Below are 15,369 nucleotides of genomic sequence, written 5' to 3'. Positions count from 1 at the left end.
CAGCAGCAGTACCTCTGCGGATCCGTGCTCCTACCGCCTCGACACTGTGGTTGGAGCAGTAGTACGACTGAAGTCCACTAAGCGGTAGTACCGCTCCTCGGAGCGGTAGTACCGCTTGCTGGGGTCAGCCGCAGTACCGCTGTGGCTTCGTGCTCCTTCCGCTTTGATTCGAGTGCGCATTTTCTCGTGTCGAGTTTTGCGGTACTAGCTGCGGTAGTAGTGGCGGTAGTGCTGCTTGTGAGCGGTAGTACCGCCCTGTCTCCGCGGTAGTACCGCTCTGGGTCCCAGCCCCAGCCCTTCTCTTCTGGCGCGGCAGTACCGCTGAGGGGAGCGGTAGTACCGCTTAAGGGCGGTAGTACCGCTCTGCCTCCTCGGCAGTACCGCTCTCTGCGGGGCTGAGTGGGGGGTAACGGTTGACTAGTTTCCCCCACTATAAAAGGGGGTCTTCTTCCCCCCCTTTGACCTACCTCTTCCCCCAACCTCCATTATTGCCCAAGCACCATTTATTGCTCAAGCTCCATTGAATACCCCAAGCTTCCTCTTGCCCGATCTATCTCCCTAGCCAATCGAACTTGTTGATTTGCTCGGGAGTGGTTGAGAAGGGACCGATCTACACTTCCACCAAGGGATTTTTTATTCCCCCACTCATCCTTAGCGGATCTTGTTACTCTTGGGTGCTTGAGCTTCAGATGCCTTCCAGGGTTTTTGGGTTTCGTTGTGTGATTTGTTTGGTTCTTTGCATTCATCTTTGCATCATGTGCATTGCATCATGTCATTTCTTTTCTTAACTCAACTAAATAAATGACATGGATCTTTGATCCATTTAAACCGAGGGAATTCACATGGTGATTCTCTTTATAACATATCCTCCCAATATTTAGGGAGCTATATAAAACCACTCCATTGTTTTGGAATTTACCTTAACACACTTGCATATTAAATTCCTTGGCCTTTTTATTATTCAAGTGTTGACTCTCTAACCTTGCCTTATATTTCTTTCATCATTTTCCGGAGCTCCACCAAAAATCCGAACATTTTTGGACCTCCCTATCACCTACTTCCTATGCAAAACCATTTGAATTATATCCAAATGTTTTCGTTTCAAACTTCACCCACGTGATCATTTCCATTTTTCGTGGATCCGGCTCATTTTTGTGACTCTGAGAAAATTTACGTCATGTTCAAACTCCACTGCTATCCCTCTAGGCTTTTCTTCCAAGTTTGGGTTTCTTTGAAATAGTTAAAGAGAGAGAGGGAGAGCCAAACCAGCCCATCTGGGGTCTCCAACCAGCAGCAGCATTGGGCCGGCCTCTAAGGCCCATTTGCCCCAAGCCCACCTAACGCTTCTAGCCCTAGCGCTGACTGAAACCATCTCCCCCTCGATCCCTCTCTCCCTCCTAGCGCCGCCAGAGAGAGGATCGAACCCATCTCCCGACCTCCTCCTTCCCTCGACCCCCACCTCTCGAACCCGCTCGCAGGCCCTCTCCCGATCCCATCTCACTCACAGTCCTCCCGCCGCCGCCTTTCTACCCCACTTTCCCGGCGCCAGCTTGTTAGATCCCGGCGCCAGCTTCAGGTATTCATCCGAACCTTTCCTGGCCTAACCTTTCGTCTGCATACGATATGCGCCCGTGGCTCACAGCTCCTACGGCGCGCAGGGAAACGCCTGTAGAATTAATTCGCGTACCGACGACGGCCGGCCCTAGATGTGAGAGTTGAACGGGTGGCACACAGAATTATATTTGATTTTAGTGGTGCAGCAGGTATGAGCTTTCGATTCTTGTCCTTCTGGCCAAACCATTGGGGTGCGTTTGGTTGTATTGCCCAGCTTGCCTATAGCTGAGCTAGCTTAGCTCGGCTGGGCTATCTTTGCCTTAGCTGCGCGTTTGGTTCAACGCCGTTGCTGGCAAGAGCCAGCAGCTAACCGTTTGGCTGTGTTGAGGGCAAGCTAGCTCGTCTTGATAGGATCCAAATACTACTCCCTCTGTCCCATAATATAAGAACGTTTTTTTACATTAGTGAGGGACTAGTAGCTTACTAGTTGAAGGCACGTGCGCATTATTATTTGCAATTTTCACACGAACAAGAAGAAAATTAATACAAACTTAGTACTTTCTACATGAATTGCCTTAGCTTTGTAACCTCATGCCGAGTTATTAAGAGAAAACTCATGCTAAGTTACAATGTCCTGATATTTTTCACTTTCTTAAATTGACAAAACATGTCAAGAAATTCTGGTTAGCACTTACTTTACTAACTTGCAGTCAGTATACACAAAATGGCAATTAACGTCATGGGATTATATTTTGGTTAGAAAATGATCATCTTCATGTAGTATTCTACGTCACTTGGTTGGAATTATTAAAGTATTATTAGATATCTTCTAAGTATCTAACAACAGTTGCCATAAAATTGCATGTACGTCCATATTGTATATGCATGGCTCATCTTTTTATGTTTTTTTTAGAGAAAAACATCTTTTTTATGTTTTTTTAGGAAAAAACATCTTTTTATGGGTTTTTTTTAAGAAAAAAACATCTTTTTTATGTTTTTTAAGAAATAAAAACATCGGTTTTATGTGCTATAAAACAGTCGTCCTGCTCGCCCGTCCCACCTGGGCTGAATGCGATGTTCGGTTGACAGCCTGATACTCGGCCATACGGGCCATGAAGGTTGTCACTGGGCCAGCTGTGCCACTCCATACAGTTTTAGAAAAACAACAACGCCAAGCCCAGGCCACACGCCACTGTTTGCTGCGTCTGCCTCTGACCGACTGTCGAGCAGACAACACAGCACCTGCAAACCAGCGCGCCGCAGCTCCCCTTTGTCAGATCCCGTTCCTGCCCTAGACCCATCAAACGCCAACCCAAAGACCGTCGCGGCGCCGGTGAAGCGCACGACCTCGCCATCCGATACTCGCGCTCGCCTCGTCCAGTCTTCCTCGGCAGGCACGGCCATGCTCGCATCCGGCAGCCATGGCCACACACAGCAGCATGTGCGGATGTGCCACGCTCCACGGCTCCACCACGGTGGGGCTCAACAATCGGTTTCTTTCTCCACGCATCCAGCCATCCAGGCCAGGGAGGTTGGCATGCAATCTATTTGCCGAAGGCGGCCGTGGTTTGTGGAGTTTTCCAGAAGAAGCGACTGACTTTTAGGTTGGCGGGAGGACTGTGAGTGGCGAATCCATGTGACCTCAGCCGTTCGATCCAACATATTCGACGGCTACAAATGAATTATTCTGCAAGGGGCAGGTACAACTGGTGAGACGAAGGTAGATTCAAAAAATTGTGTACTATAGTAGTAGAGATAGAGATAACAAGTGCATCATCACTACAATACCTTGAAAAAACAGTGAAACAGCTATAAGCAGATCAAGTTGTAAATAGTCATGCAAAAATGCAGCGCAACTTATGATGATTAATTTAACACACTGACTGATAAAGAATCTGAGTAAAAAGCTTATTGTTCAGGAATGAATAACTCTGTGACATCATTACATGCCTGCATGAGGAGGCATGGTCATTATCTCCCTAGGAGACGATGCCGGAAGACATACAAAATAATCCTGAAAGTTTGCAGTGAAATGAATCACACAGCAGGAGGAACGGGAACGTATTCAGGAAAGTTATCACCGATCCAGCACCCAAACTCTTGAATAGCAGCCATCGGTCTCCCCTTCAACATGGAAGCCACTCGTTCATTGGTGGCCACAGATGTCTGTAGCGCAAGTCGGATGAAGAGAGAGTATTCTTCAATGTCATCAATTATTTTGATTAAATTCTCATTCGGGTTGGTACGTGTGTGGAACGCATAGTATCTGACATACTATGTTTTTAAGGCGTCCGTAAGGCGACGCCTAGGCGTCGAGGCGGGTGTCGAGGCACCCCCCAGCGCGTTGCAAATATGCCCGCTTTAGGCGCCTAGGCGTCGAGGCGCCCCCCCAACGCCTTAAAGCGAAGCGTCGCCTTAAAAACATAGCCGACATATCACGCAGCGCGTCATGTCTTGAGCTGCACTCTCATCACACTTCACCCACTTACCTTTATCACGTTTGCCACCTCTAGGACGCTTCGAAGACGAGCATTCATTAGTGGTGTCGTCAGGAACACAATCTGAATCATAATGTGTTGCAGGATCAACCTTAACATCACTCATATTTTCTTCTCGGTATCACCAATAAAATCCTTGTCACATGCATGAACACGGTCATAGGGTGTTTGAAGGACCGTGAACTCTCCGGTAGCATGCTTATCCTGAAATATGAACTCCATCTAATCAATGTTAGCAATAGGCACATTGATATATTTCCCCCTTTTATCTTTGTTCTGGAAGAGAGAAGTAGCACGAAAATGTTAGTTAGCTACAAAAGATAAAATATGATACTAGATGGAAATATAATTTGACAAAGTTTATATGTAGCGCTCACATTCTTCAACCAAACACACCCTTGATCTTCGGTTTTGCTAGAGCACGTCTAGATGTGCCCTAAGTATTGCACATCAAAGTGTAAGTCCTATGTCATTGATTTTACTCGGAGATTCATGCAGGTAGTTTCCTTTTTCTTTTGCTTTTCCTTTTTATGTTGATTGAGTCACTTAGATTTGCAGTAACTAGACAGACCCTTTGATCTTTCTATTTAGAGTAATCATGATATTTTAGTTTTCGACAAGTGTTAATGCTACTGTACTAACTTTTTCCTTTTGATAGCCACGATATTCAACTATTGGGTGTGTTAAATTCTCGAGGATGATGAATCGTCAGTTTGCGAATATGATAGTACACAATTACCCCAAGGGAGTTTATTCCCTGCGCCGGATCAACCTCATGGAGTATCTCTTCTACCCTTCAACAGAAGCTGCCGAAAAGGCAGAAGTGAATAAGAAGGGATGGTTATCCACCATGTTGAAAGGGAGCCCCAAGCAGAGTCTGCCCAAGACGAACATCAACTTCTCATCACTGCCTAACATGGCCGACTTAACTACCAGGCATTTCTTCTCCCTGCTGAGAGGGCAGGGGGAGGGCTCTGTCATGTTTGTCAGCCCTAACGTCCACACGATGATGTACGACACTAGCACGGACTTCGTCTTTGGCATGCCACAAGCCAACTTCTGTAAGCAGAGTGACTCAATCGCCCTGTCCATCACTCGGCGGAGCTATGGCCAGGACAACCACAAGCTCTATGTCATAGGAAAAGGAGAGGACAATGCCTTGTTCGAGGTCTTGAACTATACCAGGACAACTGATCTGAACAACTCGTCTTGGTACTGGCGACCTCTACCCTGCCCGCCACTGTTTCGGCCGTGCCTGCCTGGCAGCAACAGCAAAGTTTGTCCTCCCTCTGCAGCCGCTGTGTTGGATGCCGCCACAATATGTGTCTCATCTGTGGATGCTGGAGCCTGCGCCTTCTTTGACACGGCAACGCGCGAGTGGAGGCAGGCTGGCAGCTGGGTGCTGCCCATCCACGGTGCGGCGGAGTATGTCCCTGAGTTTGACCTCTGGTTTGGCCTCGACGATGTCATTGGCAACCCCAACCATTGCCTGCGTGCTTTTGACTTCGATTCCTCCAGGCGACCGGTGGTGCGGCACTCCTGGAACTATCTCAGCGTCCTGCCCGATGAGTGGTTGCCGCGGCAGAGGCACCTGCTAAACATGGGCTCAGGCAAGTTCTGCATCGCCACCAGCTTTCGAAATCTCTTGAGGCACACCTCGTGCAGACCACTTCATGGTGCAGTCAATGAGCTTACTGTCTTGACCGGCGTGGAGGTGGTGCGCAATGTCAATGGTTTCCAGATCATCAAGCACAAGTCTGAATGTTACAGCTTGGAGGACAATAGAATCCACTGTGTGCTCTGAGGAAAACTTATCTATGTTTCACTGTTATTGGATGGATCCTTCCATGTTTTTTCTTCTCAGATGTGAATGAAAATATTTGCTTACCTTTTATCCCCATGGTTGAAATAGGCAATTGATGGCTGGAAGAATAAATGAAAACATCATGCATGCTGTGCATCTTTCTTTATGAAATATTGTTTCTTTGGTAAAATTTAGAAATTAAAATTGTTGGTCATGCTATCTGCTTAAATTCTAGCATATGTTTTTAGTTATTTTTTACCTCTGCACTTGAGCCAACTAGTAAAACTTCATCTTGAGGATTTCTCCGTTGTTTCTCCTTCTACCTTTATCTTGAGTGGAGAATGCGCGCCCGCCTTGCCCCTAGCAGACCACACCCGCCATTCTTTGTGGTAGTGAACTGTTTTGGTATGCTTGCTTCTTCGAAGAGTATTCCCACCATATGATTTTGTGACTTAAACTAGTTTATATTTTATTACTTAACTATTTATGCTCAAAGTTTGACACTATAGTACAGGGGGCTCAATAAACCCGGACCGAGTGAGTGTTAATTATCCTGCTTTGATGCGCTTGTTATTTGGTGAGTTTATTTCGCTGGTTCTTCCACTTTCATGTTTTCATCGTGTTATGAGGCCGCCGCTATGAATCCGTCTGGTGGTAACTTTGGTCCTTGACTCTGATCGTTCTTGTTTAGTATTTTGTAGTATCTATACACTGTTCAGCGTGCGCGTATCGGCATTTTATAGAACTGTTTTTTTTTCATTGCCTGTTTTAGCTAATTATAATCTCTACTATTAAAGGAGAATCGAACGTCGTGATGGTTCGACCTCCCACATCCCTCGTACAATTCTCACTTACCCCGCACGATAAAACGATTCCCACTTCCCCCACGATAAAAAGAAAAAGAAACCCACGCACAAAAAACAACCACGATCAGGCACCCACGTCCCTCACCCCATCTCCCGATCCCATCTGTCTACCGAGAAAAATCCCTCGGCCGTCCAGCCCGAACTGCCGTGCCGATGAAGGAGCCCACACCGAGGAGTCCCTCGATCCAATCCTCGCCCTCGCCAACGCCGTCGACCCCGCCCCTCTTCCCTCCGCCGTTTAGCCCAAACCGTAGCGCCGGTGCAGGAGCCCAGGCCACCCACGTGAAGGCAATGGCATAAGCCGTGTTATCGTCTTATCGAGGTCGAGGGGTCCCTTGCGCCAATCCTCACGCTCGCCCTCACCGCCATCACCGGCGGCCCCGCCGCTCTTCCCTCCGCCTTCTAGCCCGAACCATCCCGCGCTGGTGCAAGAGCCGAGGCCACCCACGTGAAGACAATGCGTAAGTCACCTCATTTTGGTCGAGCGGTCTGCTGAGCCAAACCTGGCCCTCACCCTCGCCGGTGTCAGCGGCCCTGCCCGTCTCTAGGTGGTCAGTTACTCGATCTCGGTCATCCGACTCATCTCGGGCGAGTATGTCATTGGTGCGGACGCCGTGTCGGACAACAACAGTGCAAGCTCATCGCTAGCTCATATGAGTCTTTGGTCGGCACCCTCCTACTGCCGCTCTCTGTGTTGGTGCCGACACCACACTCCTCACTTTTCTTAGACAAAGGGAAAGACGAACGCCGGCGTCAGCAAGGTTGTCACCCCCCCTCTCTCTTTAACTCTCTTATTTTATTTTTACATTCTTGTCACAATATTGATCTGTGTTGCTATTGTTGTCTGAATGAAGTGACCTGTTGTTGTTGTAATAACAGAAGTGAGCTGCCGATTTTTGAATGAACTTGACTTGTTTGCATATTCTTGTATGGGCAGAAGAAATATAGAATTGACCTTGTGTACTAACTGTTGTATGGATGTCGGTGGCCATCACCTGTCAAAGGAGGGTCACGCCAGATGTTGTGGAGGTGACGCACTCGGCCGGCGAGGAGCTCCGGGTCAATGACGGTGGTGGCTGATGAGCAGAGTCTACTCATTGAACAGGTCATCCACCGTCATGCACATTCTTTGCTTCGGAAGAACTTGGACTTATTTGATTTGGTAGTTGTGTTGGTGTCAAATTAGCGACCGCACCATTTGTTTGCCAGGTCTTTACTCCAATGGAGTCACTGAGGTTGAAGTAGAATAGGAAGAAAAAAGACATCATTGCATATTTGGGTTCAGTGACATCTTCCATATGTTCTTGATCCCCAGATATGACTTACTTCTATATGTACTTTTCTTGCTGGTGGAACATAACTAGAACTAATATTTTGTGTGGTTTTACCATGTTTTAATTGTTGAAAAAATTTAGAATTTGATGCATCATTGAATATTTGGGTTCAGTGTAATGCTTCCATATGTTCTTGATCCACAGATATGACTTACTTCTATATGTACTTTTCTTGCTGGTGGAACATAACTAGAACTAATATTTTGTGTGGTTTTACCATGTTTTAATTTTTGAAAAAAATTAGAATTTGATTGTCCTTCGTGGGATGCTCATGTTGCATTGTTCAGTGACTGCTTCAGGATTACGGGAGGAAGTTGGAGTAAATCCTTGTGTTTGGCTTCAATTTTTGGGTTTGGATATCTACCCAACATATAAACTGACTGCTGTACAAGGGAAGTTCTGTATTTGTGAGATAAGTTTCTATAATGCAGAACTGCAAGAATAACCCTAGAACCATCTTTACAGTCTGATGTTACTTAATAATAAATAATTAGTTACATATACCAGAGGATTTAAATGCTTAGCATTTCATGTCTTAGTTAGAAATTGATGTGTGATTTCAAGGCTCATATTGGCTTTTCATTATCCTTCTTTTTCTCTGAAAGGCTAGAGAGAAAGTGTTAAAGGAAGCTTCACAGTTTTGTCAATGATCAAAATTTTCTAGCTAATTATTATTTACCCATGTTTGCATGATGTTATGTAAGTGATTCTCTCTCTTTTTCTTTCTTTTCCACATTTTAAAACTGCAGATATTGACTATGAGATGAAATTGTCATTGTTCATAATTTAAATGTTTGACAAAAGGCCGGAGCGAAGAATGCTAGCTTCTTAATGCTACTTCACGGATTTCCATGTCGATGTTGCCCCCTTTTGGACGGAGATGGTTGTGTCAAAGGTGTCAATGGCACAGGTTCTTCGCCATATCAGGCCTTTCATGTGCCTACCTCATGAAGGTACGCCGCCAATACATTGAGTTTCCAATGGTTATATTTCTTTACCAATGTAAAGTAGTTAACTGATGGTTTTGTTGTATACTCTTTGGAAAGCCATTGATCTGGTACTACATAGATTGAGGACGGGCTGAAGAAAATGTGAGCCATGGGAGGAGAGATTTACTGGAGCAAGGTGAACGACGGTGCAGCGACCAGATGTGAGACGCCGGGAATGCATGTTTTTCGTTCTTGATGCCTTGGTTGTCGTACACTAAAGTGGATGGGAGATCTGCAAGTTAAAGAAAATATCATGGTATTCCTCTCATGCACCTTGGTGTCACATAAACCCTCATAACCTCTGCATCTCTGCCTTTACCGTTCGTCGCTTCTCTGTTCCTGACAAGTATGGACTTCTCTTTCACTTCCTTGCTTGTGTATAGATGCTATGATGTATTGTAATATGGATTGGATTTCATATGCATGTACTATATTTATTTGAAGTGTTACACACATGGCTCTTGGTCGTGTAACGACTCTTCTTCTAATTGATACGACAACATTTCTTGTTCATGGTGTAACTATGATCATGCTTTAAGTAATTTTTATTACTGATGTGAATGCACTCATGATCTGTGTGGCTTTGTGTTAAAGTGTTCCAATATTATTTTTGTATTGTTATCAAGTAGGTAGTTCTGTGAATTTTTGTATTTGCCGATGGTGGTTTCTTTGACCCGGTGGATGATTTCAATCCATATAGCTTGTGAGGTGATGGCAGTCTTCGGCGGCATTTTCATCTGTATATGTTTAAATGTCTTTCCTATAGAGAAATAAAATTCAGTCGACTTAATTTTCAGAATAACTACTATTTGCGAATTGTATATAATCCTTTGCGATTTTTGAATAGTTAACACAAGGCATTTGTTCATATCCTTAATTGTTCCATTTTGATGGTACTTGCATTACTGTCTGTCTGCAGATATATTCTTTTATGATTTGTTCATAATAATTTCTGGAGGACAACAATTTAGGTGGAAGAATATGCTAGGTGGTAACAATGCCCATCATTCACGATTGCAAAACTCTTAATAGATGACTTGTTAATATCAAATAATAAACAATGATTAATTTCCCCAACATTCAGAAATGCAAAGTAAGCTATATGTCTTTACCCCAAGCAATCTCAGCCATGAGGCTTGGCTACTAAAAGCAAGGGCCCCAACTCAAAAAGAAAAGAGCAAGGGCTCCGATCAAAATTATGGATCTCTAACCGGTAAAAGAACATTAAGGACTTGCACATATGTTCTCGCATTGATTGTGAGATTATGAAGGGAATTGAACTGTAAAAGGACATTTTAACTTGTTTCTTTTCTCGCGGGATTTTTTCTGGGAGTTTTTAAGACCAGCTCGGAAAGCCAGGCGCGCGAGGTTCAAGAACTCAGGGCACAGGTGGCGTGGATTCCGGAGATTGTCCAAGAGCAAGTGCAACAACAACTCGGAGCGACGATCAACGCCATTGTGCCTACCTTGATCCAAGGGATTTAGTGCGTGGATTGCGGGCGGCCAACAGGGGCCGCCCCGATTCCTAGCTTCACGGCCAGCAACTCGCAGAACGCGATGGCGGGGCCATTGGTGTCTCCAGCGGAGGTGGCATTGGTGTCTCCGACGCCGGCACGGGAGCTTAATGCACCCTGGTGTACGCCGGCCGGCACCTCTGCAGCAAGCGGCCCCTCCGTCAACTGCACACCCGCCGTTGGCGGTGCCTCGACATTAGCCGAGCTCGACGCCATCATCACGGTAACTAATTAAGCCTCTCTCGGCCGAGGACTTCATCTCCTTGCCTTTGACTGGGCATCCCTGACGCCCTACATGTTTTCGCAGGGCGCCGCCGACGTTCCGTGCACTCTCCTGCACTTCGTGAACAACGAGTTGGTCGATGTCGCCAAGGGAAAAATCGTTCAACCGGGCAACCCCTTGTTCCATGGTACCCAGATGCCACCCAACTTGTTTAGGGTTCAACTGGTTCGGGTGCTGCCAGGCTGCGACGAGTTGTTACCTCCGATTTGACCCTTCGGGGCCGACGATGATGACGTGATGACCCTCAGCGCCTGCCTGAGCTGGCCCCTGCTTTGGCCGAAGAGCCAGATTTGTTTGGGGGGGGGACACCACCCCAAAGACAACACCGCCAGTCGTGCCGGCGCCAAGTCGGCCCCATGGCAAGACTGCCGCAACAGTGCCGGACATCCCTATGCCACTAGATCCAAACATGCATATGGTACAGGATCAGAACGACGACGACGACGATACATTTGCCAACGTCGATCAGTACTTTGCCGATCATGGGTACGGTGGTGACTTCATGGGGCCTCCTTCTCAAGAACCCAACCCAACAAAAGACGTGCGCGATCTAGCTGGTACCGCGGAGAAGCCAAGTTGCAACAGGCGTCGTCTGCCGTTCAGCTCTTAGGAGACGCCTCCAGCTGCCGACTTCACCGAGCCTCAGATAGGCGAGGTGTGAAATATTATCAGCCCCAACACACTCAAGAAGGCGGTCTGTGAGCAGAACTCGGTCCCATTACAGGAGAAGAAGAAGGCACGCAAAATAAAGACTAACAAGGGTGCGGGCCAGCCGGCACCGACTACGATCCGTGCTCAGGACGGGCCACCTTCACCCAAGGATATTTCGAGGAGGGTGCATGTGGCGGGTAGGCCGATGCTACCGAGAAATATGCTCGATGCTGCAACCGGTGCTATGCGGAGTCTGCATGACAGTGTTCTTTCTTTGGAGAAGCGGCGTCTCGGAGAGAAGGATGTGGCATACCCGGTTTTCGTGGCCAAGGTGCCAGAGGGCAAGGGCTTTGTGGATAACTCCATTGAGGGTACGATCGTCCTGCGGTTTGATGACATCCATGCTATGTTGAACCTTCATCCGCTGCACTACACCTTCGTTCGGCTATTTTCGCTGAGTATGGATATGCGGATCATTCGCGACAAGACCCCGGACATCGTGATAGTCGACCCCTTCTACATGCGTGCCAAGATCTTGGGCAGCGCTGGGGACCGGCAAGTCGCGACTTCTTACCTCGAAGGCGTCATTCTGGCAAACCAAGATAAGGATAACTTCCTCGTGCCTTACTTTCCCGAGTAAGTCCTCCCCTCAACCGCCCCATAACATATGAATTCTTAGATTTCGATCGTTTTTCTTTTAACATTCCGTGTTTTCTGCAGTGACACACATTGCACGCTCATCCTCCTAAGCCCCAAATATTCCATGGCCACGTATTTCGACTCGGACCGTCAGTCGAACGTAGACTACACAAATGTCAAGAAGGTTCTTGATGATGTTCTCCCTGGCTACATCAAATCTGGAGGCACCTTCACCAGGCCTATTCGTAAGTACGGCAAGCACGTGTTCTCCCATAATACGACGTTCTGCCGCGTCAAGCAGCCGCCTGGCGGTCAGAAGGGTGCCTACTACGCCATCCATCACATGCGGGCAATCGTACAGGACCATCATCAACTTCTGCTACCGAGTAAACTCAAAGATTGGGCCGCGAGCGTGTCGGCAATCCAGGACGCGGACATCAGACAAGAATTCTTTCGCATCCAGTCGGAGTTTGCGGAAATCATCCATCAAGATGTCCTTCGTACCTCGGGGCAGTTCTACCTCAGAAATCAACCGTCCAACAGTGACATCGACACAATGCTACAAATGCAGGCTGACAACGACCGTTATTTCATGACTCCCACGATAGACGGTGGCTTCATCCACGCTCCGGTCCCTTGAGTCGAGTCGAAAGCAGTGATGCTGTGTCTAGTTCTGAAACATCGATTGGCTCATGTTGTAATTAAACTTTAATGAACTTGTAGTATGTCTCTTTGGTTTCGAGAGTCGTTCAACTTAGATGTAATCAATGCTATTAATGTCTTGCTTTTCTCTTTCGATCGTTCTGTTGCATACTTATATATTGCTTATGTATTGTCTGTGAATTGGTACTAACGTTTCATTTGGCTACTGCATAGCGATGCCTCGTATGTCGTGTACAAGGGTAAGGTTCCCGGAGTCTACGACGACTGGGAGGAGTGTCGGAGACAGGTTCACCGATTCAGCGGTAACAGTTACAAAGGGTACACCACTAGGGCTGAGGCCGAATCTAGATACGCCCGCTATCTAGCGGGAGAGGGGAGGGAGCGCTGGAGGAACCGGATGAAGACGAGTTTCATCGTGATGATGCTCATCATGATGACCGCAGCTCTCTTCTATGTGATGGTAGTTTAGATGATCGATATCGACTTGTAATGTCAAGACAAACTCGCTACTCGCAGTCTCAAGACTTGTAATATAATGTTCTATCTTTCTTCGGTCTTTTCAAGTCGGAGACTAATATGATGAATTGTATTCGGAGACTAATATGATGAATTGTATTCAGAGACTAATCTTTTATTGTATTCGATGAATCTGTTGTTGATGTGTGCTGTCTATATTTTGTCCAATTATACATTTTGTAACCTGTGCAAAAAACAGAAAATAAAAAAAATAAAAAAACCTAATATTCATACTAATGGCGCATCATTAAACAGTGCGCCATTAGTATGCCGAAGTTACTAATGGCGCATCTTGTTATTGTGCGCCATTAGTATGCCAAAGCACCTGGGTATACATGGCCCCCTGGGAGGCATACTAATGGCGCACTGTTGTATATACTAATGACGCATCTGAGATGCGCCATTAGTATACCAGATACTAATGGCGTGGCACTAATGGCGCACCACTAATGCGCCATTAATGGCCAAATTAGGTGCGCCATTAGTAGGCCTTTTCCTAGTAGTGCAAGAATCATGCCATCTACAATGGCATGTGTGAAACTATGTCTTCTTGTAAAGATATAGGAGAATAAGAATCTTCTTGTAAATAGGGATGGGTTAACATTATTTTTTTTCTTGTTAAAGCATTTTTTCTACAAACATTTTTTTATCCCGTGGCAACGCACGGGCATTCGACTAGTACCCTCTACTATACGTGTATGGGCTGTTGGTTCTGGAGTGATAATACAGTGTTCACATAATTTATATGCCCATGGTAATAATTTACAGGAATCCCAGGACACTATAGTCTTCATTCTGTAGAGAATTTACATGCGCAGGGCCTCTTGCTGAGTGCAATATCCTGCAAGACAATAGGATTTGGAATGAGCCTAGTCTTCCTCAATAAAAAGATATAAGTAGAACGACGGCATACATGAAACAGAGACAAGTGTGATAGATCAATGAAATAGTCAAGGACCTCCAGAAACAAAATATCAGTCTACTTGTCAAGTGGTGGTGGAAACTTGAGACTCAAGATGGTCTTTGGCAAGATATAGTTAAAGCAAAATGTCTTACAAGAGATTCTGTGGCCACAGTCAAAAGAAGATTCTCTGATTCCCCTACCCCGCCTTCTCAATGGGGGAAGATGTGCTCTTTTATTGTTGGGCTGGATATTACCTCTGATCCTGGTACGATTGTTTAGGCTTTCGGCCCCAAGCAGACTTTTACTACTAAGTTGATGTATTAACACATAGATAGAAATATCACGGGTTGTGGTTTTAAGTGGATTTGGAAAGCTAAAATTCCTTCTAAAATCCAGATCTTCCTTTGGCAACATTTTCAATATGCCGTGTTGACTAGGGATGTTATGAGCAGGAGAAATTGGACGGGGAATCCGCGCTGCTCTTTTTGCAGCGAGAAAGACATGTCCCAGCATCTCTTCTTATGCCCATTGGCTAGGATGATTTGGAGAACTGTGAGATCAGTCTTTGGCACCGAGTTGTGCCCTAACAACATTTGGCAGTTTTATTCGTGGTGCTACACTTTTTTACCCGATGGGGGCAGATTCTATAGTTTTGGTCTTGCAGCTATATGCTGGTCCATTTGGAACTGTCGCAATCAAGCAACCTTTGGGTTTAAATTTCTTAAAATCCCTTTTGAGGTGGTGTTCTCTTCATGTGTATTTCTGGATTATGGGGCAGGTTTGCTGAAGAGTGATGACCAGGAGGCAATGTGGCGTGGGGCAATGATGCTCAGGGATAATGTGAAGAACATGATGCGTATCTGTGCTGCTGCTCAAGATGATGGTGTGATGGACTGAAGCTTGCACTGATGTATTTCCGTTATTTATTAATGAAAAGGGGTGATGTGCAGTTCAAAAAAAAGTATTAACATTGCTGATGTAAGGATGGTCGACACAGCTGCGGGTGAAACATGACTAATATATATCCTGTGTGTTTGAGCTGAGAACTCACCTTGCTCCGTTATTGGTATTTGGTAGAGGTGACTGTTGTATTTGTGGGGCTTGGCAGATAGGATTAAAATTACACGTGTGTAACTTTTTTTTTGAATTTTCAC

General features: G+C 46.0%; 1 protein-coding gene across 1 annotated transcript; it reads left to right on the top strand.

Moving 5' to 3' along the window:
• Positions 1-1,368: 1,368 nt before the first annotated feature.
• LOC123104129 (uncharacterized) lies at positions 1,369-6,022 on the top strand. Its single transcript, XM_044525879.1, has 2 exons — positions 1,369-1,576; positions 4,711-6,022. The coding sequence occupies exon 2, from the start codon at positions 4,750-4,752 to the stop codon at positions 5,854-5,856; it is 1,107 nt and encodes a 368-aa protein (XP_044381814.1). The 5' UTR covers positions 1,369-1,576; positions 4,711-4,749; the 3' UTR covers positions 5,857-6,022.
• The last annotated feature ends 9,347 nt before the right edge of the window (positions 6,023-15,369 follow it).

The sequence above is a fragment of the Triticum aestivum genome, chromosome 5A, assembly GCF_018294505.1.
Source record: "Triticum aestivum cultivar Chinese Spring chromosome 5A, IWGSC CS RefSeq v2.1, whole genome shotgun sequence".
NCBI lineage: Eukaryota > Viridiplantae > Streptophyta > Magnoliopsida > Poales > Poaceae > Triticum > Triticum aestivum.
Note: the sequence above shows the minus strand (reverse complement) of the source record. Positions and strands in the feature narration are given on the sequence as shown.